Raw genomic sequence first — 25,957 nt, 5'->3', positions numbered from 1 at the left:
GGCCCCAGGCCCCAGGCTTGGCCCACCCTTTGTCTGGGCAGAACCAGCCATGGAGGGCGAGGAGTCCAGCATGGAGGGCAAGGGGGGCTGGTCGCTCCCACCGGCCGAGGAGCCCTTGGATCCGTCCCCCCCGCCAGGCCAGGAGCCCTCGGATCCGTCCCCCCCGCCAGGCCAGGAGCCCTCGGATCCGTCCCCCCCGCCAGGCCAGGAGCCCTTGGGCCCGTCCCCCCCGCCAGGCCAGGAGCCCTCGGATCCGTCCCCCCCGCCAGGCCAGGAGCCCTCGGATCCGTCCCCCCTGCCGGCCGACGAGCCCTCGGATCCGTCCCCCCCGCCAGGCCAGGAGCCCTCGGATCCGTCCCCCCCGCCAGGCCAGGAGCCCTCGGGCCCGTCCCCCCCGCCAGGCCAGGAGCCCTTGGGCCCGTCCCCCCCGCCAGGCCAGGAGCCCTCGGGCCCGTCCCCCCCGCCAGGCCAGGAGCCCTCGGATCCGTCCCCCCCGCCAGGCCAGGAGCCCTCGGGCCCGTCCCACGAGGAGCCGGCTGGGGCTGGGGTGGAGGCCGACGAGGAGGAGGACCAGGAGGAGGTGGAAGTGACCGACATCCACACCCAGACGAAGCACAAGCCCCTGGGGGGCACGAAGAAGAAAGCAGCGAAGACAGCGGTTGTGGGTAGGTCACCCCCACCCCCGGGAGTAACCCAGAGCTGGTGCTGGGGCCGGCAATGCCAAGGGCCGAAGGGGCCACGGGGCCCCATCTCCCCTCGATGGGGTGAGCTGAGGCCTCGGGATCCAGGGCTGCGAAGCCGCCTCCAGCACCAGCGCAACCTCCCGGCTCTGACCCAGCCGATCTCCCCCCGACCCTGAGCCCCACGCCCTGCCAGGTAAAAGGCTGCGGGAGGGGCGTGGCTAGGAGAAGAGGGTGTAAACGTGCCCCAGCACCCAAGGCGATGAATGGGGATTGAGGGGTCCAGGAGTAGGGGGACCCCCTAGCTTGGGTAGCAGAGGCTGCAGATCAGGGTTGAGGGCTCCGGCAGGGCTGTGTTTGGGAAGCCCAGGGCTGGGCTAGCAGCGGGGTGTGGGTCAGGAGTGAGGGGCATCAGCGGTGTTGTGGGGTGAAGGGCGCCCAGGGCTGGGCTAGCAGGGGGATGTGGGTTGGGATTGAGGGGCACTGGCAGGACTGTGGGGAGCCCTGGGCTGTGCTAGCAGCGGGGTGTGGGTTGGAAGTGAGGGGCACCGGCAGGACTGTAGGGAGCCCAGGGCTGTGCTAGCAGGGGGATGTGGGTTGGAAGTGAGGGGCACTGGCAGGACTGTGGGGAGCCCAGGGCTGGGCTAGCAGCGGGGTGTGGGTCAGGAGTGAGGGGCATCAGCGGTGTTGTGGGGTGAAGGGCGCCCAGGGCTGGGCTAGCAGCGGGGTGTGGGTTGGAAGTGAGGGCCACCGGCAGGACTATGGGGCGCCCAGGGCTGGGCTAGCAGCGGGGTGTGGGTTGGAAGTGAGGGGCACCGGCAGGACTGTGGGGAGCCCAGGGCTGGGCTAGCAGGGGGATGTGGGTTGGAAGTGAGGGGCACTGGCAGGACTGTGGGGAGCCCAGGGCTGGGCTAGCAGCGGGGTGTGGGTCAGGAGTGAGGGGCATCAGCGGTGTTGTGGGGTGAAGGGCGCCCAGGGCTGGGCTAGCAGCGGGGTGTGGGTTGGAAGTGAGGGCCACCGGCAGGACTATGGGGCGCCCAGGGCTGGGCTAGCAGGGGGATGTGGGTTGGGATTGAGGGGCACTGGCAGGACTGTGGGGAGCCCTGGGCTGTGCTAGCAGCGGGGTGTGGGTTGGAAGTGAGGGCCACCGGCAGGACTATGGGGCGCCCAGGGCTGGGCTAGCAGCAGGGTGTGGGTTGGGATTGAGGGCCACCGGCAGGACTGTGGGGAGCCCAGGGCTGGGCTAGCAGGGGGATGTGGGTTGGGATTGAGGGCCACCGGCAGGACTATGGGGCGCCCAGGGCTGGGCTAGCAGGGGGATGTGGGTTGGAAGTGAGGGGCACCGGCAGGACTGTGGGGAGCCCAGGGCTGGGCTAGCAGCGGGGTGTGGGTCAGGAGTGAGGGGCATCAGCGGTGTTGTGGGGTGAAGGGCGCCCAGGGCTGGGCTAGCAGGGGGGTGTGGGTTGGGATTGAGGGGCACCGGCAGGACTGTGGGGAGCCCAGGGCTGTGCTAGCAGGGGGATGTGGGTTGGAAGTGAGGGGCACCGGCAGGACTGTGGGGAGCCCAGGGCTGGGCTAGCAGCGGGGTGTGGGTCAGGAGTGAGGGGCATCAGCGGTGTTGTGGGGTGAAGGGCGCCCAGGGCTGGGCTAGCAGCGGGGTGTGGGTTGGAAGTGAGGGCCACCGGCAGGACTATGGGGCGCCCAGGGCTGGGCTAGCAGGGGGATGTGGGTTGGGATTGAGGGGCACTGGCAGGACTGTGGGGAGCCCTGGGCTGTGCTAGCAGCGGGGTGTGGGTTGGAAGTGAGGGGCACCGGCAGGACTGTGGGGAGCCCAGGGCTGTGCTAGCAGGGGGATGTGGGTTGGAAGTGAGGGGCACTGGCAGGACTGTGGGGAGCCCAGGGCTGGGCTAGCAGCGGGGTGTGGGTCAGGAGTGAGGGGCATCAGCGGTGTTGTGGGGTGAAGGGCGCCCAGGGCTGGGCTAGCAGCGGGGTGTGGGTTGGAAGTGAGGGCCACCGGCAGGACTATGGGGCGCCCAGGGCTGGGCTAGCAGGGGGATGTGGGTTGGGATTGAGGGGCACTGGCAGGACTGTGGGGAGCCCTGGGCTGTGCTAGCAGCGGGGTGTGGGTTGGAAGTGAGGGCCACCGGCAGGACTATGGGGCGCCCAGGGCTGGGCTAGCAGCAGGGTGTGGGTTGGGATTGAGGGCCACCGGCAGGACTGTGGGGAGCCCAGGGCTGGGCTAGCAGGGGGATGTGGGTTGGGATTGAGGGCCACCGGCAGGACTATGGGGCGCCCAGGGCTGGGCTAGGAGGGGGATGTGGGTTGGAAGTGAGGGCCACCGGCAGGACTGTGGGGAGCCCAGGGCTGGGCTAGCAGGGGGATGTGGGTTGGAAGTGAGGGCCACCGGCAGGACTATGGGGCGCCCAGGGCGGCTAGCAGTGGGGTGTGGGTTGGAAGTGAGGGGCACCGGCAGAGCCAGGGTGGGCTGGCTGCCAGCTCTGCTACCCTGAGTGGGGGCTCCGGGCAGTCAGTCCCATGCAGAGCCTGGGCTCAGAGAGCCGGGCCAGGCCCCATGGGTCGGGGAGGGTCCCAGGTGGGGAGGCTGCCCCTGCCCACTCACCCCGCCCCGTCTCTGCCCAGGCTATTCGGTGCGGCCCATCGTCCCGGCCAGGAGGGCCGAGCTGGTGGCGGTGGCCAAGGCCATGCACCGGGAGCAGTTCGGCAGGGAGGTGCAGGAGCTGTTCCACCTGGAGAGGGAGGCGGCCCTCAAGGCCATGCAGACAGGTAGGGCCCTTCTCGGGGGGCACAGGACCCCTCTGCTCGCTGGGGAATGGCGCCGAGCCCCGCGGGCTGGAGCTGGGGGGCTCAGGAGAGGCCAGGGAGCCTAGCCTGGGACTAAGGGGGCGCAGCATGTAACTCGGGAGCCCAGGACCTGGCTGGGGCCACCAGCGCAGGAGATGGAGGATCCTGGGCAGGGCTGACCCCCTCCTGCCCACAGGTCTCTACATCGGCTGGCGCTGCCCCGAGTATCTGTGGGACTGCTTCCGCGTGGGTGAGCTCTCCAAGTGCTTCTGCGGGCACCTCCTGCGGGAGCACCAGGTCTATGTCGGTAGGTGCGGGGCGGCCGGGTGCTCTGGGGCAGGGCTGGTGGGGCCTGGGGGGGTGCCAGGCCCGTGTTGGTGAGTACGGGGCGGCCGGGTGCTCTGGGGCAGGGCTGGTGGGGCCTGGGGGGGTGCCAGGCCCGTGTTGGTGAGTGCGGGGCGGCCGGGTGCTCTGGGGCAGGGCTGGTGGGGCCTGGGGGGGTGCCAGGCCCGTGTTGGTGAGTGCGGGGCGGCCGGGTGCTCTGGGGCAGGGCTGGTGGGGCCTGGGGGGGTGCCAGGCCCGTGTTGGTGAGTACGGGGCTGCCGGGTGCTCTGGGGCAGGGCTGGTGGGGCCTGGGGGGGGTGCCAGGCCTGTGTCAGGGGGTACGGGGTGCCCAGGTGTCATGCAGAAGGGCTGGCAGGCCCATGTTGGTGAGTACCGTGTGCCCGGGGGTGCCATTGGGCAGGGCTGGCAGGGTCTGGTGGGGCACTAGGGGGTACGGGGGGCCTGGGTGTCGAGGGGCAGGGCTGGCGGGGTCTGGGGAGCACCAGGCCCGTGTTGGTGAGTATGGGGTAGTGAGGCGCCATGGGGTAGGGCTGGTGGAGGCGGGGAAGCACCAGGCCTGTGTCGGGAGTCTGGGCTGCCCGGGTTCAGTGGGGAAGGGCTGGCAGGAACTAGGGGTAGTGTGTGAGCTCTCCAGGCACCAGTTCCCCTCTTGGCCCTGCTCCCCCCAGCCTCGTGCACTCTAGGCTGGCAGTGATGGGTCAGCCCCACTCTGTCCCATGGAGCCCGTGTGCCCATCCCCCAGGGCCAGGGCAGGGGTCCCTCATTGCACACCCAGCTCCAATCCCCTCCTGCTGCCTCTGAGCTTGTCTGCTGCTCGGTCCCCTCCTCTGTGGGCCCCAGGCTGTGGGGCAGGGGGTGCTGGGATGGGGCCCTTCATAGAGCAGGCAGGTCTCCTTAGCAGCAGCCTGGCAGTGTTCAAAGGCTGGGCTTTCTCTGGGGCAGAGTGGGGATCCTAGAGACAGCCAAGCCCCGAAGAGACTCTCCCCCTTGCCACACCCAGACTGCCAGCTCAGAGCCTGCCCCCCCCCCAGCCTGGGGGGCTCTATGGGGCAGTGCCCCCAGCTCAGCACCCGTGCACCCCAGCCTGCAGGGTTCTATGGGGCAGTGCCCCCCGGGCAGTTCCTGGGGCTCTCCCCGGGGGTGGGGAGGGCTTGCTGTGTGTGGCCCAAGGGGTGACGGGCACTTGCTCTGCAGAGACGCGGGCGCGGATGCCCTGCATCGTGCCCAGCTGCAAATGCCAGAGCTTCATCTTCATCCCCTCCCGGCCCGAGGACGTGGGCGAGTTCTGGCTGAGGAGGAGAGCTGGCTTCGACCCCTCCACCTGGCAGGCCACGTGCCGCTGCCAGCACGGCCACGAGGAGCACGCGCCCAGCGCCCGCCGCGCCTGTCGAGCCGCAGGTGGGGGCAGCTACGGGCCGGGCGTGCGGCCGCGGGGCAGAGAGCGTGTGCGTGCCGGGGGGGTGGACATGTGGGCTGTCACTGTGTGTGCGTGTGCGTGTGTGTGGGTAGTATGCACACGGGCTGTGTCCCGGAGTCCCCGGGCGATGCTCTGGACCTGCTCCCCACGAAGCCAGGCAGGACTCTGGGGAAGTCTCCTCTCGGGGAGCAGCCTGTCTGCAGGACACACAGCTCACCCGGCTCCACCTTCCTGGGTCTGACCTCGGAGCATTCAGCCTCCTCTGCCCCTCCCTGCGCTTCCCACAGCCAGTCCGCCCAGGCGGGGTCCTGGGGAAGCCAGAGGGTCCTGCCCCCCAACTCCGCAATCAGACGGGACTCTCCGCCAGCCAGTAGAACAGAAGGTTTATTAGACGACAGGAACATGGTCTAACACAGAGCTTGTAGGTACAGAGAACAGGACCCCTCAGCCATGTCCATTTTGGGGGGCAGTGAGCCAGACAACCCCGTCTGCCCTTCACTCCATGTCCCAGCCAGCCCCAAACTGAAACTCCCTCCAGCCCCTCCTCCCCTGGGCTTTGTCCCTTTCCCGGGCCAGGAGGTCACCTGATTCCTTTGTTCTCCAACCCTTTAGCTCTCTCCTTGCAGGGGAGGGGCCCAGGCCATCAGTGGCCAGGAAACAGGGTGTCACCCATTGTCTGTGTCCAGACCCCTGCACACACCTGCCCTCTAGGGCTCTGCAGTGATCACACACCCTTATCCCACCCCCTAGATACTTAAGAACTGCATAGGGAAACTGAGGCACCCCCACACTATTCAGAGGAAACATTAAGAACAGTCCCGCTTCGTCACAGGCTGTCACTGTGTGTGTACATGTGGGGGTGGGGGTGCGCGTGGGCTGTCACTCTGTGTGTGTGTGTGTCTGTGGGGTGTCTGTGTGTGCACGTGAGCTGTCACTGCATGTCCCCTGGGCGTTTCCTGCCAACCGTGTGCACAGAAAGTGTCTCCCTGGTGCCTGTGGCTGGGTGTGCTCTGGCTGGAGGCTGCCGGTGCTAGGGGGAGGGGGAGGGAGGGTGCTGGGGACTCTCGGATGCTCTGGCCAAAACCCAGGGGCCCTGAATCCCCACCGGGCTGAGCCCTGCCCTTCCCTACACAGGCTGTTGGTGCGTCTGCTTTGAGTCCAACTTCCTGTGTGCGGCCTGCGACCGGCGCTGGGAGGAGCACAAGACCTTCTTCGAGACGGCCGAGACTCGGAGAAAAGGGGGCCGGCCCTTTGGTATGCGCAGCGTGGGGGGTGCACATGCCTGGCCTCTCCCCCCCTCGCTCCCATGGCAGCACATAGGGTCTGGCCCATAGCAGTGCGGCCCCCAGCTCAGTCACCCCTGGAGCCCCAGGGCTTATCACGCTGGGGAGAACCCCCACTGCCCTGCCCCATGGCAGCGCTGTCACCCCCGGCGTAGCCCCAGGGACACGCCTGTCCTGGGACAGAGTAGCTGGCACGGAGCCCCAGGCATGTCTGGCCCCTGCCCCCCCGCACCATTCCCCCTGCACAGCCTGTCACGGGGTCCCCGGGCGATGCTCTGGAACTGCACCCTACGAAGACAGGCAGGACTCTGGGGAAGTCTCCTCTCGGGGAGCAGCCTGTCTGCAGGACACACAGCTCACCCAGCTTCCCCCTTCCTGGGTCTGACCTCGGAGCATTCAGCCTCCTCTGCCCCTCCGTGCGCTTCCCACAGCGAGTCCGCCCAGGCGGGGTCCTGGGGAAGCCAGAAGGTCCTGCCCCCCAACTCTGCAGTCAGACGGGACTCTCAGCCGCCAATAAAAGAGAAGGTTTATTAGACAACAGGAACATGGTCTAACACAGAGCTTGTAGGTGCAGAGAACGGGACCCCTCAGCTGGGTCCATTTTGGGGGGCCAGGAGCCAGACAACCACATCTGCACTTCACTCCCTGTCCCCAGCCAGCCCCAAACTGAAACTCCCTCCAGCCTCTCCTCCTCTGGGCTTTCCCCTTTCCCCGGCCAGGAGGGCACCTGATTCCTTTGTTCTCCAACCCTTTAGCTCTCACCTTGCAGGGGGGAAGGGCCCAGGCCATCAGTTGCCAGGAAACAGGATGTCGCCATTCTCTGTGTCCAGACCACTGCACATACCTGCCCTCTAGGGCTCTGCAATGATCATACACCCTTACCCCATCCCCGAGATACTTAAGAACTGCCTAGGGGAAACTGAGGCACCCCCACACTATTCAGAGGAAACATTAAGAACAGTCCCACTTCATCACACAGCCCCCTCCAGCACTAGGCACTGGGCCTGCTCTTTGTACATGGGGAGGCGGTGTGGCCCCCCCATGCTGAGCCCCGTGTCACGGAGTGTGGGGGAGTCCAGGCCCTGCACCCCTCTTCCTGGGATCCACTGAGACTCTCAGCCAGCCAGTAAAACAGAAGGTTTATTGCACAACAGGAACACAGTCCAAAACAGAGCTTGTGGGTACAACCAGGACCCCTCAATCACGTCCTTCTGGGGGAGCAGGGAGCTTAGACCCCAGCCCTGGGGTTCCCTGTGTTCCTCCACCCAGCTCCTAACTGAAAACTAAACCCCCCCAGCAGGCTCCCTTCTGAAGCCTCCGTCCACATTCCCCGGCAGAGGTGTCACCTCCCCCTCCCCCTCCTGGCTCAGGTGACAGGTTCTCAGGTCTCCCATCCCCAGGGCACATTCCCAGGTCAACACTCCCCCTCCCTGCTGCGTCACATCCTCACATCTCTCCCCCTTTCGAGACTGAACTGAGCGGGGTCACTGTGACCGGTGACCTGGGGAAGTTCGGGGCCCCCTCTCCGGGACAGCGCATCCGCTATCAGGTTGGCACTTCCCTTCACGTGGACCACGTCCATGTCGTAATCCTGCAGGAGCAGGCTCCACCTCAGGAGTTTGGCGTTGGCTCCTTTCATCTGGTGCAGCCAGGTCAGGGGAGAGTGGTCGGTGTAGACGGTGAAGTGCCGCCCGAAGAGATAGGGCTCTAGTTTCTTGAGGGCCCACACCATGGCCAGGCACTCCTTCTCGATGGCTGCGTAGTGTTGCTCCCGGGGTAGCAACTTCTTGCTCAGGTACACGATGGGGTGTCTCTCCCTCTTTTCATCCTCCTGCATTAACACCGCCCCCAGTCCTGTGTACTGAGGCGTCGGTGAACACCACAAAGGTCTTGTCAAAGTCTGGGTTTGCCAGAACTGGGCCACTGACCAGAGCCTTCTTCAGCGACCGGAAAGCCTCCTGGCACTGCTCAGTCCAGACCACCTTGTCTGGCTTCCCCTTCTTGCACAGCTCAGTGATGGGGGTGGCTATGGCGCTAAAGTGGGGCACAAATCTTCGGTAGTATCCTGCCAACCCAATAAAGGCTTGGACCTGCTTTTTGGTGTGGGGAGCGGGCCAGTCTCTGATCACCTCCACCTTGGCTGGTTCCGGCTTTAGGCGGCCGCTCCCCACTCGATGGCCCAGGTAAGATACTTCCACCATCCCCACCTTGCACTTCTCCGCTTTTACAGTCAGCCCAGCCCCCTGGAGTCGGTCCAGCACTTGTCTAACCTGGGACACATGGTCCTCCCAGGTCTGGCTAAAGACACAGATGTCATCAATATACGCCACGGCAAAACTCTCCATCCCCCTCAGTAGCTGGTCCACCAGGCGCTGGAAGGTGGCCGGCGCTCCCTTGAGGCCGAAAGGCAGGGTCAGGAACTCATAGAGCCCCAGAGGGGTGATAAAGGCCGATTTCAGTCGGGCATCTGCATCCAGCGGCACTTGCCAGTAGCCCTTTGTAAGGTCCATGGTGGTGAGGTACCGAGCTCCTCCCAGCTTGTCTAGGAGCTCGTCCGGCCTGGGCATGGGGTAGGCATCAGATACAGTGATGGCATTGAGCTTCCGATAGTCCACACAGAACCGGACCGACCCGTCCTTTTTGGGGACCAGCACCACCAGCGAGGCCCAAGGGCTGGCGGATGGCTGGATCACCCCCAAAGCCAGCATGTCCCGGACCTCTCTTTCCAGGTCCTGAGCAGTTTTCCCTGTGACTCGGAAGGGGGAGCATCTTATCGGCGGGTGCGACCCTGTCTGCACCCGGTGGACAGTCAGATTAGTGCGTCCTGTCAAAGTTTGACTCAGACTCACAATTTATCAGACCACTCTGTTTTATTAGCAAAGCTGCTCTGCTAATACATTTAGAAGTGAGCCCCCCGAGTGGGGCTTGTGTCTCTTAATTTATACAGTTTTTGGAGAACAAGTTACAGAGAAGTTACAGACAAAAGAAGAAAAAGATTTTAGTCACCACCCTTCGAGATCCCTGAGACCAGTCACGTATCTTCAATTACCTGCCATCCTTAACAATCTCCTTTAACAGCTTCCAGTTAACTAATTGCCCTTCACACCTTCCATTCTGATGCCTGCTTCTTCGACGTGCTGGCTCTATCTTAATTGCTTCTCCATTCAAAAGCTAACTGTCCCTACCTGTGCTCCCTCAGATACTTTGTAACATGTTTTGTCATGCCCTCTCATATACAATGTATCCAGCATGTTCCCTTATACAATGTTATACTTCCACAATCCCCCCTTTTGGTCAAGGCTACGCCCATGACCAATGACTTACTGGATTCCATACATCAATCATTCTTTTTCATTACTTTCACTGGTGACATTTAACAACATTAGAGTAGCACTCTGGATTCCCCAGACCCTCAGGATACAGGAGCTGAGGATTAAGCTTCTCAAAGGACACATGTTGGAAGCAGGACCCTTTCTGGTTCCGACAACCCCTTTCGAGGGAACCGCAGTCACGGTTTTACGTCCACCAGGCAGCAGGCGCTAGGCTCACTACTGCTTCTTGTTTGTTCATAGAATCATAGAATCATAGAATATCAGGGTTGGAAGGGACCCCTGAAGGTCATCTAGTCCAACCCCCTGCTCGAAGCAGGACCAATTCCCAGTTAAATCATCCCAGCCAGGGCTTTGTCAAGCCTGACCTTAAAAACCTCTAAGGAAGGAGATTCTACCACCTCCCTAGGTAACGCATTCCAGTGTTTCACCACCCTCTTAGTGAAAAAGTTTTTCCTAATATCCAATCTAAACCTCCCCCACTGCAACTTGTTGGGTCCTGCTGCCTGCTTACCCTCTGCTTCTGGCAACCCTTACGAGAGCGCAGATTGTAAGGGGTTGCAGGCTGTTCCTCTTTGTCTTCTGGGGTTGAAGCTGGTTCGGCGTGGTCTTGCAGAGGTGCTTGGTCCCCGTGAGGTGGCGCTGGCTTACACTGTGGGGCGTGGATCCATGCAGCGATGCTGGATAATTTCACTGCTGTCTGGGTGGTGAACAGTACCTGGTACGGACCCTCCCACCGGGGTTCCAAGGCGGGCTTCCGAAGGTGGTGCCGCAGGCAGACCCACTCACCAGGCTCAGGAGTGTGACAGGCAGCAGAGGTGGGTTCCCTCGGCCAAGCTGCTCGCACCTGCGAATGGAAGGAGCTCACCGCTTGCATTAACCCTTTGCAGTACTGGAGGAGCGTGTGAATTGGGTTTAGGTCTGGGGCTGGGGTAATAGTAGCCATTGTTCGCATAGGGCGTCCCATGATGATTTCAAATGGACTCAATTTGTGTCTCTGGGATGGGGATGACCGAATTTCCATAAGGGCCAGTGGTAAAGCAGCTGGCCAGTTTAACTCTGTGGAACTACAGATTTTTGCCAGCTTATTTTTAAGCACACCATTTCGCCTTTCAACTGCCCCTGCACTCTGTGGATGGTAAAGGCAGTGCAACAGGTGGGTGACCTGGTTTAGATGTTGAACAATTTTTCCAGTAAAATGTGTTCCCCGGTCACTAGACAAAGTGGCAGGAATTCCCTTGGTAGGGATAATGTGGTTTAACAGACATTTTGCAACAGACAATGAATCAGCTTTGCGACAGGGAAAGGCTTCAATCCAACCCGAAAACAGACATAACTAAAATGAATTCATATTTCTGACACTTTGGCATTTGTACAAAAGCAAGTTGCCAGTGTAGGAAAGGTGCTTGAGGCAAACCCCAGAACCCTTGTGTTACTTTTACAGATTTGCCTACATTGTGGCTTTGACAAGTAACACAAGCGGCACAGTGGCGGGTTGCAAAGGGGCTGAAATGGGGAGCCCACCACCCCGCCTTACTCATAGCAGAGACCATCCCCTCTTGCCGACATGCGAAACACCATGTAGCAGGGCGGCTAGAGACGGGTAGAGTGAGAGGGGGGCTACAAAGGTACCGGTGGGCGATGGCCAAAGGGAATCAGATTGCAAAGAGCAACCCAAAGCACTCCAGGAGTCTCTCTGTGTTTCTGGGGCAGAATCCTGGAGCTGAGCGAGATGAGACAGGGATGGTGGCATTACAGAGACAGAGAGGGGACCAAGAAACGCTTCTGGTGAAGGTTTTATAGTGGCAGCATGTTTTGCAGCAGCAGCAGCAAGTGCATTATCTTTTGCCACCTCGGTGTCTGCCGCTGAGTGGCCAGTACACTTAACAATTGCCAAGGCAGACGGTAGTAAAACTGCCTACAGGAGGGCGGCAATGTAGGGGCCATTCTTGATGGGGTACCAGTAGAGGTAAGAAAACCTCGAGCCTGCCAGAGGGTGCCAAAGTCATGCACAACCCCAAAGGCATACCGAGAATCAGTAAAAATAGTGGCAGAGAGCCCCTCGGCTAGAAAGCAGGCATGGGTTAGAGCAATCAGTTCAGCCACCTGGGCAGAGGTCACAGAGGGTAAGGGCGCAGCTTCTATGGTCTCAGAGAGAGAGACCACAGCGTACCCTGCAAGAAGGTGGCCTTGGTCATTTCTATAACAGGACCCATCAGTGAATAATACCAGGTCAGAGTTAGGGAGAGCTACATCTGAAAGGTCGGGGCGCGGGACAGTGATAGCAGAGACAGTTGCAGGGCAGTCATGGGATTCACCATCACTAGGTAAAGGAAGGAGGGTAGCAGGGTTTAACCGGGAGCAGCGCTTACTAGTGATATGTGAGGCTGAAAGCAGCAAAAGTTCACACCTAGTGAGGCGAGCAGAGGAGAGGTGAGCAGTAAATAGTACAGCCAAGTTTGCATAGCAAGTCCCGTCCCAGAAGGTTTGCGGGGTGGAATCAGAGAGGAGGAATGCATGCTCCTCAGAGAGGGGACCGACCTGAACAGACAAAGGTTTTGAGAGGGGAAAAGAGGTAGGGATCCCTGTAATGCCAACAGCAGACACAGATTTTCCAGATCGGGGAACCTCAGGCAAGTCAGTGGTGCGGATTGTAGAAAGAGAAGCTCCAGTATCAACAAGGAAACGGAGAGAGAGATCATTTTACAGTCAGGGCACATTCTCCAGTAGGGGACAGAGGTAATAAGGGAGCTAAAACTTTGTGAGGTTCCCCAGCATCCCGTCATTGTTGGGGTGAAAAATAGGGTTGGGGATCAGCTGGAGGAACCAGTGGGGGTTCACTTGATTTCCCATACAATTATTAGGTCGTCTTGGACACTCTTTTTTCCAGTGTCCAGGCTGTTTACAGTAGTTACAAACCCCAGTTAATCCAGCCCCCCGCCCCCTTCCGCAACCCCGTCCCTGTCCCCGGTGTGGTCGGCTTAGTCCTGAATAATGCTGTATCTGCAGAGCCATTAACTTTTGGGAGGACTGTTCCTCCTATCCTTTTAAAGTGCGGTGGCGATGCTCTGCTACTGCCAGCAATTTGTCCATGGTTTCAGTCTCCCATCCCACACTTATTCGTTTTAACATGCTGCCTGTGGCAGGGAGAAGACCATCAACAAATGCGTGTGCCAAGGCCCCCTGCCCATTTACACTGGGCTCTTGTATTCCTGAATGTTGTAGGAAAATATCAATTAGCCGGGACCTATAGTCGCCTGGGCTTTCTCCTTGCCCTTGCTTACAGCAACGTATTGCTGTCCAGTTTGTTTTAGGAGACCACACTTTGGGAATGGCTTGATGCAGGCGCTTCCAAAGAGCCATACACCGGTCTCTGTATGCCGAATCTGGGCCAGTACTTTTTGTGGTTGAGTGGCGTGCCTCAGCTGGCCAGTCTGCGGCAGCCAACCATTTTTCATAATAACTGGCAGGAGCTAACAATTTACAGAGTTGGAGGAGATCTGTCTCAGAGGGTTCATAGGTTTCACAGATTAACAGAAACTCCTCAGCAAATTTGACAGAGTTTTCCTGTGGTTTGGGAAAACTTTTAACTATAGATAAAAGTTCCATACGAGTCCAGGCTTATAATCCCATATGGACTCACTTTCTCCCATCTTAAGGACTCGTAAGGGTGCCACAACAGTTTGATCAGAGTCTCTCATTAACCTCCCATCAGGTTCTCTTTTCCAAGAAGAGATGTCAAGAGAATCTTTGCAGTCTGCTTTGGATTTCTTCTTCATAATATTTTGCAGAGCTGCGAGGCCAATGAGGGTATCTTCTTCACTTTCATTATCTGTAGTCACTGAAGATTTTTCCTTTTCTGATTTCTGATTTGCGCAGGAGTATGGTGGGGGTCGGGTTTGATCTGGATCATTGCACAGGACTGGGCAAAGGGGAGCGCTCAGACTAGTGGTGGGAGAGACTGCATCCAATTGAACTGTTAGTTTTTTGATAGAATTTTGAAGAGAGGTGAGTTTTGACTCAGTCCATCTACGATTTGCCTCTTCCCACCACTGCATGAAGCAGTCTGCTTCTCCTCTCTCCAATTTGGTTTTTGGGAGGATGAGTTTGCTTTTTAAAGCGTCCACTCAATCCTTGTCCCAAAAACCTAACAGTGGCCACTGTAATTTGGGGTTCTCTAGAGCTAATTTGGACCATTTTTCAAGAAACCTACAAGAGTCCGGACCCCTCCTAAAATACATAAAATAAGCTGGAGTTCCCTTCGGGAACTGTTCTACCTTAGACTTCTGATTATCCATCCAGGAGGACTTCACACAGCACTCACACAAGAAGGAAATTCGGGCTCAGCAGAGCGGTGCCCGGTGCAACACACAGAAAGGAGCCCACAGGCTACGGCCTCAACAGCCCTTGCTTTCACACCAGGGGTTATACCCAAGGCGTGGTGCGGCTGCAGCTGTGCAGATTCCACTTATTCAGACCGTGGGGACGGGGATCCCTTGGTCAGCCAGTCTCCAGACAGAGATGGCTCCCAGATTCACACACACACCACGGGGAAGACGGATAGACACAAAGACAAGACAGTCCTCAAACCGGTTAAAGCACAAAAATAATAATTACCTGAGACGTCTGATTCCAGAAGCTGGGTCCAAAGACCCCTACCCGAAGAGAGTGGGAACGAACAAGTTCAATGGCGTAGACTGCGCTGCTGCTGTGTACCTTTCTGTCTTGTGGAGGATCGCTTGGACTAAGCGTCCAGGCGCCGGCTGTCACGATCGTCCTGCAAGGCAGTTAGGGATCACACAGCCTCAGTGAAGCCGCTTGCCATCTCACTGGGGCCTCCCAGTTGTCAAAGTTTGACTCAGACTCACAGTTTATCCGACCACTCTGTTTTATTAGCAAAGCTGCTCTGCTAATACATTTAGAAGTGAGCCCCCCGAGTGGGGCTTGTGTCTCTTAATTTATACAGTTTTTGGAGAACAAGTTACAGAGAAGTTACAGACAAAAGAAGAAAAAGATTTTAGTCACCACCCTTCGAGATCCCTGAGACCAGTCACATATCTTCAATTACCTGCCATCCTTAACAATCTCCTTTAACAGCTTCCAGTTAACTTAACTAGTTGCCCTTCACACCTTCCATTCTGATGCCTGCTTCTTCGACGTGCTGGCTCTATCTTAATTGCTTCTCCATTCAAAAGCTAACTGTCCCTACCTGTGCTCCCTCAGATACTTTGTAACACGTTTTGGCATGCCCTCTCATATACCATGTATCCAGCATGTCCCCTTATACAATGTTATACTTATACAGTGTTATACTTCCACAGTCCAGGCTGGTTGGAAAACAGCTGTCGGTACGGATGCAGCACCCCCCTGACCTCAGTTTGCTGGGCAGGGGTTAGCTGATCCGAGAGGGGAATTGTTTCCAGGGGGGAACCAGCTCTGGTCCCAGGGAATAGATCTACTAAAGGGTCATCTCCCTGCTCCTCCCACTGTCCACACACGGCCAACACCACCTTCCCCCTGGCATAATATGGCTTCATCATATTCACATGGTACACCCGACGGTGGTGCGCCCGGTTCGACAGCTCCACCACGTAGTTTACCTCATTGAGCTGCTGGACGACCTTCAAAGGGCCCTCCCAGGCGGCCTGTAGTTTGTTCTTTCTCACGGGGATGAGAACCATCACCTGATCCCCGGTGGCGTAGGCACGGGCCCGCGCCGTGCGGTCATACCAGACCTTCTGCTTCCTCTGGGCTCTGGCCAGATTCTCCCTGGCCAGGCCCATGAGTTCAGCCAGTCTCTCTCGGAAGATCAGGACATACTCCACCACTGACTCTCCATCGGGAGTGGCCTTCCCCTCCCACTCGTCTCTCATCAGGTCCAGGGGGCCCTCACCGTCCTTCCATATAACAGTTCGAAAGGCGAAAATCCGGTAGACTCCTGGGGCACCTCCCTGTACGCGAACAGCAGGTGAGGTAAGTACTTGTCCCAATCCTGCGGGTGCTGGTTCATAAAGGTTTTCAGCATCATCTTTAGCGTCCCGTTAAACCTCTCCACCAGCCCATTGGACTGGGGGTGATAAGCTGAGGCCCAGTCATGCCGGACCCCACATTTCCCCACAAGCACCGGAGCAGGGCCGACATGAAGTTGGAGCCTTGGTCTGTCAAGACTTCCTTGGGGAACCCCACGCGGCTGAAAATGGTCAGGAGCGCATCGGCCACGGTGTCTGCTTCAATGGAAGCTAAGGGCACTGCCTCGGGGTAGCGGGTGGCAAAATCTACCACCACCAGAATGTATTTCTTCCCCGACCGGGTCGTCTTCCTGAGAGGCCCCACGATGTCCATGGCCACCTTCTGGAAAGGCTCCTCTATGATGGGCAAAGGTCTCAAAGCTGCTTTCCCCTTGTCCCGGGCCTTCCCCACCCTCTGACGGGGGTCACAGGATCGGCAATACTGCTGGACCGTGGTAAAGACCCCGGGCCAGTAAAAGTTCTGTAGCAGCCTCTGCCGGGTGCGCCGGATTCCCTGGTGCCCTGCGAGGGGGATGTCATGGGCCAGGGACAGGAGCCTGCGGCGATACTTCTGGGGGACCACCAGCTGCCTCCGGATCCCACAGGACTCTACTTCCCTTGTGGGAGCCCATTCTCGGTACAGGAACCCCTTCTCCCACAGGAACCTCTCCTGGCAGCCTCTCCTCATGGTCCGTCCCACACTGAGGTCGGCCAGGTCCCTGAGCTTCCGCAAGGAGGGATCTTTCCTCAACTCGGCCTGGAACTCAGCGGCTGGGGAAGGGACGGGGCCCGGTTCCCCCTCAGTGGCCAGGTCTGAGTCCACAGCCTCTCTGAGCCGTGCCCCTCGGCGCTCCCTCCCCACCAGGGTAGGGTCCTGAGCCTCCGGTGTGGTACCCTCCCCAAAGTCGGGGCGCAGTGCCCCTCGCCGGCTCTGGCTACGGGTCACAACCAGGGCGGTCTGGGGCTTGCTTGGCCAGTCCTCTAGGTCTCCCCCCATCAAAACTTCAGTGGGCAAATGGTGGTGTACCCCCACATCCTTGGGGCCCTCCTTGGCCCCCCATTTCAGGTGTACCCTTGCCACGGGCACCTTAAATGGGGTCCCGCCCACCCCTGTCAGGGTCAGGTAGGTGTTGGGCACCACCCGATCTGGGGCCACCACCTCGGGCCGGGCCAGCATCACCTCTGCGCCCGTATCCCAGTATCCATTGACCTTCCTCCCATCCACCTCCAGGGGAACAAGGCACTCTCTCCGGAGGGACAGCCCCGCGCCCACCCTGTAAACTGAGCACCCTGAGTCCAGAGCCTCCAGCCCTCTGGCGGAGTTGGCCTGGGGTACTCTTCCCTCCTGAGCAGGTGGTAAACTGGTAGGCCCCCTTTCCTGGGCCGTCTGCCCCTCGTCCAGCTGGGTCCCTACCCAGTTAACCCTGGGTAGGTTGGGTCTGCTCAGTTTGTCCCTGAGCCCGGGGCACTGGGTCCGTACGTGGCCCCTCTGGCCACAATGATAGCAGCTCAGGTCACGTTGGTCCCATCGAGCGGGTCAGAGGGGCTCGATGCTAGGCGTTCCCCGTGGGAGGGGGTTCTCCCTATTTCCCCGCTGGGAGGCCTCATGGTGACTCTCTCTCTGCATTGGGTGGGGGGCCTGTTGTTTTGGGACTCCTCCCGGCTACCCCCTGACCGACTGTTCACAAACTCGTCGGCCAGCTGCCCTGCGTGCTGGGGGTTCTCGAGCTTTTTGTCCACCAGCCACAGCCTCAGGTCGGAAGGGCACTGATCATACAGTTGCTCCAGTACGATTAGGTCCAGCAGGTCCTCTTTAGCTCGGGCCCCAGCTGTCCACTTGCGGGCATACCCCTGCATCCGGTTGACCAGTTGTAGGTAGGTGACCTCAGGCGTTTTACGCTGACTCCGGAACCTTCTCCGGTACATCTCGGGGGTCAGCCCAAACTCACGGAGCAGGGCCTGCTTGAACAGTTCATAGTCCCCTGCCTCCGCCCCTGTCATTCGGCTGTACACCTCCACGGCTTTGGGGTCCAGTAAGGGGGTGAGAAACTGGAGCCGGTCTGCAGGGTCAACCCTGTGCATCTCGCAGGCATTCTCAAAGGCCATCAGGAAGCTATCTATGTCCTCCCCCTCCTTCCGCTGGGCCAGGAAGCACTTATCAAAGCTCCTTGCAGTCTTGGGTCCCCCCTCACTCACCACAGCCGGGGCCCCACTGCTCCTCAGCCTGGCCAGCTCCAGTTCATGCTGTCTTTGTTTCTCCTTCTCCTGACGTTCCCTCTCCTTCTCCTCCTGCTCATGTTGACGTTGTTTCTCCTTCTCCTCCTGCTCATGTTGACATTGTTTCTCTTCATGTTGACGTTGTTTTTCATGATCCTCCAGCTCCCTCATTTTCATCTCCCTCTCCCATTCCAGCCGCATCCGCTCTGGGGATGGGGAGCTCTGCCGGGAGGATCCCCTGCTGGCTGACAGGGTCAGGGTGCCCTCGGTATTCGCTGGGCTTCCCCCAACCCCTCCCCCAGGCCTAGGTAGGAAGGGTCTCAAGATGGACCAGGAGCAGGTCCTCAAAGAATCAATCCTGAAGCACTTGCATGAGAGGAAAGTGATCAGGAACAATCAGCATGGATTCACCAAGGGAAGGTCATGCCTGACTAATCTAATCGCCCTTTATGATGAGATTACTGGTTCTGTGGATGAAGGGAAAGCAGTGGATGTATTGTTTCTTGACTTTAGCAAAGCTTTTGACACTGTCTCCCACAGTATTCTTGTCAGCAAGTTAAGGAAGTATGGGCTGGATGAATGCACTATAAGGTGGGTAGAAAGCTGGCTAGATTGTCGGGCTCAACGGGTAGTGATCAATGGCTCCATGTCTAGTTGGCAGCCGGTGTCAAGCAGAGTGCCCCAGGGGTCGGTCCTGGGGCCGGTTTTGTTCAATATCTTCATAAATGATCTGGAGGATGGTGTGGATTGCACTCTCAGCAAATTTGCGGATGATACTAAACTGGGAGGAGTGGTAGATACGCTGGAGGGGAGGGATAGCATACAGAAGGACCTAGACAAATTGGAGGATTGGGCCAAAAGAAATCTGATGAGGTTCAATAAGGATAAGTGCAGGGTCCTGCACTTAGGACGGAAGAACCCAATGCACCGCTACAGACTAGGGACCGAATGGCTAGGCAGCAGTTCTGCGGAAAAGGACCTAGGGGTGACAGTGGACGAGAAGCTGGATATGAGTCAGCAGTGTGCCCTTGTTGCCAAGAAGGCCAATGGCATTTTGGGATGTATAAGTAGGGGCATAGCGAGCAGATTCAGGGACGTGATCGTTCCCCTCTATTCGACATTGGTGAGGCCTCATCTGGAGTACTGTGTCCAGTTTTGGGCCCCACACTTCAAGAAGGATGTGGATAAATTGGAGAGAGTCCAGCGAAGGGCAACAAAAATTATTAGGGGTCTGGAACACGTTGTCACGGAGTCCCTGGGCGATGCTCTGGAACTGCTCCCCATGAAGCCAGTCAGGACTCTGGGGTAGTCGCCTTTCTGTGAGCAGCCTGTCTTCAGGACACACAGCTCACACAGCTTCCACCTTCCTGGGTCTGACCTCGGAGCATTCAGCATCCTCTGCCCCTCCGTGCGCTTCCCCCCAGTGAGTCCACTCAGGCGGGGCTCCTGGGGAAGCCAGAGGGTCCTGCCCCCCAACTCCGCAGTCAGACGTGACTCTCAGCCAGCCAGTAAAACAGAAGGTTTATTAGACGACAGGAACATGGTCTAACACAGAGCTTGCAGGTGCAGAGAATGGGACCCCTCAGCTGGGTCCATTTTGGGGGGCAGTGAGCCAGACGACCACGTCTGCACTTCACTCCATGTCCCAGCCAGCCCCAAACTGAAACTCCCTCCAGCCCCTCTTCCTCTGGGCTTTGTCCCTTTCCCGGGCCAGGTGGTCACCTGATTCCTTTGTTCTCCAACCCTTTAGCTCTCACCTCCCAGGGGGGAAGGGCCCAGGCCATCAGTTGCCAGGAAACAGGGTGTCGGCCATTCTCTGTGTCCGGACTCCTGCACACACTGGCCCTCTAGGGCTCTGCAATGATCATACACCCTTACCCCACCACCTAGATACTTAAGAACTGCCTAGGGGAAACTGAGGCACCCCCACACTATTCAGAGGAAACATTAAGAACAGTCCCACTTCGTCACACACATGACTTATGAGGAGAGGCTGAGGGAGCTGGGATTGTTTAGCCTGCAGAAGAGAAAAATGAGGGGGGATTTGATAGCTGCTTTCAACTACCTGAAAGGGGGTTCCAAAGAGGATGGCTCTAGACTGTTTTCAATGGTAGCAGATGACAGAATGAGGAGTAATGGTCTCAAGTTGCAGTGGGGGAGGTTTAGATTGGATATTAGGAAAAACTTTTTCACTAAGAGGGTGGTGAAACACTGGAATGCGTTACCTAGGGAGGTGGTAGAATCTCCTTCCTTAGAGGTTTTTAAGGTCAGGCTTGACAAAGCCCTGGCTGGGATGATTTAACTGGGAATTGGTCCTGCTTCGAGCAGGGGGTTGGACTAGATGACCTTCAGGGGTCCCTTCCAACCCTGATGTTCTATGATTCTATGATTCTATGTCCTCGGCAGCAGTATGACCCCTCCCAGCCCGGTCAGGCCCCAGGGCCCACGCTGCGTCCACCGGGCGGCTTCCCTCAGGGACAGGGATCTTCCCTCAGGGACAGGGATCGGGTCATCCAAGCGATCCCTCTGCTCCAACTGGGCAATCAGCTGTTCCTTGGTGGACCTCCTGATGCGCAGCCCCCTCTGCCTGCACAGTTCCACCAGGTCGCTCTTAAGGCGTTTAGCGTACATCTCCCTGCTGGCCACTCGCAGGCCGGGCAGCTTCCCACGGTTTCCAGGAAAAGCCCTTAGTGTGCCAGCCCTTCTTGAGGTCACCACCTCTTTGCTAGGGTCGAGCTGCAGACTCCTCCGCCCCTGGGACCGCTCGCTGCAATCCCCCGGGGGACCCTGTTACTGCAAAAGTCCTTCTCTCTGGTCACACACTCCCAGGGGTTAACCGCCCCCTGAAACTGTCTCTCTCTGAATCTTCAGCACACCTGGTCCCCGTCAATCCCCCTTCGTTTTACTGTTCCCCAGTCACTTACTGCAGGAAGCGCCATTCACGGGGTGCAGTACATCCCACCGCTGCCACCAGTTGTCACGGAGTGTGGGGGAGTCCAGGCCCTGCACCCCCCTTCCTGGGATTCACTGAGACTCTCAGCCAGCCAGTAAAACAGAAGGTTTATTGCACAACAGGAACACAGTCCAAGACAGAGCTTGTGGGTACACCCAGGACCCCTCAATCAAGTCCTTCTGGGGGAGCAGGGTGCTTAGACCCCAGCCCTGGGGTTCCCTGTGTTCCTCCACCCAGCCCCAAACTGAAAACTAAACCTCCGCAGCAGGCTCCCTCCTGCAGCCTGTCTTCACATTCCCGGGTAGAGGTGTTACCTCCCCCTCCCCCTCCTGGCTCAGGTGACAGGCTCTCAGATCTCCCATCCCCAGGGCACATTCCCAGGTCAACGCTTCCCCCTCCCTGCTGCATCACATCGTCATACCAGCCGGTTCCGTAAGGACCCGATTCATTGCACCCCAACAGGAGGCGACCCCCCTGCCCCGTGTCCCCCATGCTGGGCAAGGGGCAGCGTTAACCCTTTTATTCCCACTGAGTAACAATATAATGTAGAGAGGGAAACTGAGGCACACATTGGCTTCATAAAAATATTACCCAAAAATCCTGCTTCATCAGCCCTCCCATGGCATTGGAGTGTGCCACGCCCCAGGGCCACTGGCCACCAGGAGTTCCCAGCCAGTGAGGGGAATCCTTTCTGTCGTCAAGGAAACACCATTCCCCAACTCAGCTAGCCGACTGCCTCCTACCCTGTCCCTGTCCCAGGAAATAAATTTACCCCTTCACTCCCAGAGGGTTACAGTACAGAGTGAGTGGGGAAACTGAGGCACACTTATATTGTCCATAAAATTAATACAGCGTTTTCCTACATCCTCTGCCCTGGCTTTCTCTGATGTCCCTTTGGGAGGGATTGAAGCTAAGCCGGAAGGCCACTCATGCCAGAGTCAGAGCGTCCACATGGGGCGTTGTGTAGTTCTGTGGGGCACCATCCCCGTGTCACACACACTCTGCAAAGCTCAGCTCCAGACTGGGGCCCCACCCCGTGTCCTCAGCCCCACACCACCCCCCACTCCCGCCACCTCCCACCTTCCCACCTGTATGTAAGGGAGCAGTATGACTGCTCAGAGCTCCGGTACGAAACTGCAGAAAAACCTGAGTGTCTCTGGATTAAGTTTAGAAGTGTGTGCAACAAGAGTGATGTAGTGGTGGGAGTCTGCTATAGACCACCGGACCAGGGGGATGAGGTGGATGAGGCTTTCTTCCGGCAGCTCACGGAAGCTACTAGATCGCATGCCCTGATTCTCATGGGTGACTTTAATTTTCCTGATATCTGCTGGGAGAGCAATACAGCGGTGCATAGACAATCCAGGAAGTTTTTGGAAAGCGTAGGGGACAATTTCCTGGCGCAAGTGCTAGAGGAGCCAACTAGGGGGGGCGCTTTTCTTGACCTGCTGCTCACAAACCGGGTAGAATTAGTGGGGGAAGCAAAAGTGGATGGGAATCTGGGAGGCAGTGACCATGAGTTGGTTGAGTTCAGGATCCTGACGCAGGGAACAAAGGTAAGCAGCAGGATACGGACCCTGGACTTCAGGAAAGCAGACTTCGACTCCCTCAGGGAACGGATGGCCAGGATCCCCTGGGGGACTAACTTGAAGGGGAAAGGAGTCCAGGAGAGCTGGCTGTATTTCAAGGAATCCCTGTTGAGGTTACAGGGACAAACCATCCCGATGAGTCGAAAGAATAGTAAATATGGCAGGCGACCAGCTTGGCTTAATGGTGAAATCCTAGCGGATCTTAAACATAAAAAAGAAGCTTACAAGAAGTGGAAGGTTGGACATATGACCAGGGAAGAGTATAAAAATATTGCTCGGGCATGTAGGAATGTTATCAGGAGGGCCAAATCGCACCTGGAGCTGCAGCTAGCCAGAGATGTCAAGAGTAACAAGAAGGGTTTCTTCAGGTATGTTGGCAACAAGAAGAAAGCCAAGGAATGTGTGGGCCCCTTACTGAATGAGGGAGGCAACCTAGTGACAGAGGATGTGGAAAAAGCTAATGTACTCAATGCTTTTTTTGCCTCTGTTTTCACTAACAAGGTCAGCTCCCAGACTGCTGCGCTGGGCATCACAAAATGCGGAAGAGATGGCCAGCCCTCTGTGGAGATAGAGGCGGTTAGGGACTATTTAGAAAAGCTGGACGTGCACAAGTCCATGGGGCCGGACGAGTTGCATCCGAGAGTGCTGAAGGAATTGGCGGCTGTGATTGCAGAGCCACTGGCCATTATCTTTGAAAACTCGTGGCGAACGGGGGAAGTCCCGGATGACTGGAAAAAGGCTAATGTAGTGCCAATCTTTAAAAAAGGGAAGAAGGAAGATCCTGGGAACTACAGGCCAGTCAGCCTCACCTCAGTCCCTGGAAAAATCATGGAGCAGGTCCTCAAAGAATCAATCCTGAAGCACTTGCATGAGAGGAAAGTGATCAGGAACAGCCAGCATGGATTCACCAAGGGAAGGTCATGCCTGACTAATCTAATCGCCTTTTATGATGAGATTACTGGTTCTGTGGATGAAGGGAAAGCAGTGGATGTATTGTTTCTTGACTTTAGCAAAGCTTTTGACACGGTCTCCCATAGTATTCTTGTCAGCAAGTTAAGGAAGTATGGGCTGGATGAATGCACTATAAGGTGGGTAGAAAGCTGGCTAAATTGTCGGGCTCAACAGGTAGTGATCAATGGCTCCATGTCTAGTTGGCAGCCGGTATCAAGTGGAGTGCCCCAAGGGTCGGTCCTGGGGCCGGTTTTATTCAATATCTTCATAAATGATCTGGAGGATGGTGTGGATTGCACTCTCAGCAAATTTGCGGATGATACTAAACTGGGAGGAGTGGTAGATACGCTGGAGGGGAGGGATAGGATACAGAAGGACCTAGACCAATTGGAAGATTGGGCCAAAAGGAATCTGATGAGGTTCAATAAGGATAAGTGCAGGGTCCTGCACTTAGGACGGAAGAACCCAATGCACAGCTACAGACTAGGGACCGAATGGCTAGGCAGCAGTTCTGCGGAAAAGGACCTAGGGGTGACAGTGGACGAGAAGCTGGATATGAGTCAGCAGTGTGCCCTTGTTGCCAAGAAGGCCAATGGCATTTTGGGATGTATAAGTAGGGGCATAGCGAGCAGATCGAGGGACGTGATCGTTCCCCTCTATTCGACATTGGTGAGGCCTCATCTGGGGTACTGTGTCCAGTTTTGGGCCCCACACTTCAAGAAGGATGTGGATAAATTGGAGAGAGTCCAGCGAAGGGCAACAAAAATGATTAGGGGACTGGAACACATGAGTTATGAGGAGAGGCTGAGGGAGCTGGGATTGTTTAACCTGCAGAAGAGAAGAATGAGGGGGGATTTGATAGCTGCTTTCAACTACCTGAAAGGGGGTTCCAAAGAGGATGGCTCTAGACTGTTCTCAATGGTAGCAGATGACAGAACGAGGAGTAATGGTCTCAAGTTGCAGTGGGGGAGGTTTAGATTGGATATTAGGAAAAACTTTTTCACTAAGAGGGTGGTGAAACACTGGAATGCGTTACCTAGGGAGGTGGTAGAATCTCCTTCCTTAGAGGTTTTTAAGGTCAGGCTTGACAAAGCCCTGGCTGGGATGATTTAACTGGGAATTGGTCCTGCTTTGAGCAGGGGGTTGGACTAGATGACCTTCTGGGGTCCCTTCCAACCCTGATATTCTATGATTCTATGATTCTATGATTCCCCTGAACCCCCCTGGCCAAGCTCAGAGAGCTGGGCGCCCCTCCTGTGGGGCCAGGATGGACCCATTGGGCTGTTCGGGGGGGGTGGGAGAACACTGGGCTGGGTGGGACCATTGATCTGTTCTGGGGGTGGGAACCCCTGGGCTAGATGAGCCCATTGGTCTGATCTGGGGGGGACCCTGGGCTGGAGGGGCCCATTGGTCTGATCTGGGGGGGACCCTGGGCTGGAGGGGCCCATTGGTCTGATCTGGGTGGGGGGGATGACCCTGGGCCGGACGGGCCCGTTGCTCTGATCTGAGGTGGTCCCGGCTGACAGGGGCTGGGGTGGGTTGATGACCTGGCTCCTCCCACACCAGCAGTAACTGAACTATTGGTGTCCGGTCCGTACATCTGACCGGACACTGCTCGGGTCCCTTTTTGACCAGACACCGGGCACCTGGCAACCCTACCTGTTACCGCCTCCCCCTCCCGAGTTACCCTGATGCCCCGTGGCCCCCGTCCCATGTCCCTGTCTTTCCCCTCCACGCCGTGCCTCCCGCCCCTCCCCATGACTCCCCATTCCTCCTCATGTTACCCCCACTGCCATGGCCCCCGCCCCTTGCTGTTACCCCCATGCCCTGCAGCCCCCATTCCATGCCTCTAGCCCTCTCCAGGGCCCTCATCCTCCCTGTGTTACCCCCAGCCTGTGGCCTCCGTCCCATGCCTGCCTCTCTCTTCTGCCCCCAGGAGAAGCCTACTTGCCCTTTGCCGAGATGCCTGAGCTGCGGAACACCGTCCTGACGGGACACCCGGGGCACAGCTCTGCCCCCCAGGCCCCGCTGGGGGAGCTCCCTGCCCCATCCTCACACGATCTGCCTTTTCCCTCCCCAGGACTGCGAAGCCCAGCCAAGCAGAGCGGCAAGAAGGCGTGAGGCCAGCCCCGGGGCAGCCACCAATAAAGGGACTTGGCTCTGCACGTGTGGAGGTCGGACGTGGGGCAGATCTCTGGGCTGGGGAGCGCCACACATGAGGGATGGAGGGGGGACAGAGCGAGCGAGCCAGGTGGGGGCGATACCCTGGGAGCAGCCCTGTGTGCTGCCAGCCTGGAGGCTGAGCACCAACTCCGGGCACAGCCCAACGGTCCAGCCCGGAGCCGCTCGGCGCCTGTGTGAGCTGCCGCGTGCTCCCAGCCTGGCC

General features: G+C 58.2%; 1 protein-coding gene across 6 annotated transcripts; it reads left to right on the top strand.

Moving 5' to 3' along the window:
• Positions 1-25,736, top strand: FAM221B (family with sequence similarity 221 member B). Of its 6 annotated transcripts, none has more exons than XM_084628040.1 (6): positions 1-665; positions 3,321-3,464; positions 3,679-3,789; positions 5,022-5,225; positions 6,379-6,498; positions 25,652-25,736. In XM_084628040.1, exons 1-6 carry the CDS (start codon positions 50-52, stop codon positions 25,690-25,692), a joined length of 1,236 nt encoding a protein of 411 aa, XP_084484166.1. In that variant the 5' UTR covers positions 1-49; the 3' UTR covers positions 25,693-25,736. The 6 variants fall into 6 exon arrangements, with proteins under 6 accessions (XP_084484166.1, XP_084484164.1, XP_084484167.1 ...); XM_084628038.1 differs by having other exon boundaries at positions 25,508-25,736; XM_084628041.1 differs by lacking the exon at positions 3,321-3,464 and having other exon boundaries at positions 25,508-25,736.
• The last annotated feature ends 221 nt before the right edge of the window (positions 25,737-25,957 follow it).

This window comes from Lepidochelys olivacea (genome assembly GCF_965140295.1).
Source record: "Lepidochelys olivacea isolate rLepOli2 genome assembly, chromosome: 5".
NCBI lineage: Eukaryota > Metazoa > Chordata > Testudines > Cheloniidae > Lepidochelys > Lepidochelys olivacea.
Note: the sequence above shows the minus strand (reverse complement) of the source record. Positions and strands in the feature narration are given on the sequence as shown.

Coding starts and splice junctions, on each gene's coding strand:
- FAM221B (XM_084628038.1), top strand. CDS start 50: ATGGAGGGCGAGGAGTCCAGCATGGAGGGCAAGGGGGGCTGGTCGCTC. Junction 666..3,320: donor AGCGAAGACAGCGGTTGTGG/GTAGGTCACCCC, acceptor GTCTCTGCCCAG/GCTATTCGGTGCGGCCCATC. Junction 5,226..6,378: donor CCGCGCCTGTCGAGCCGCAG/GTGGGGGCAGCT, acceptor TTCCCTACACAG/GCTGTTGGTGCGTCTGCTTT.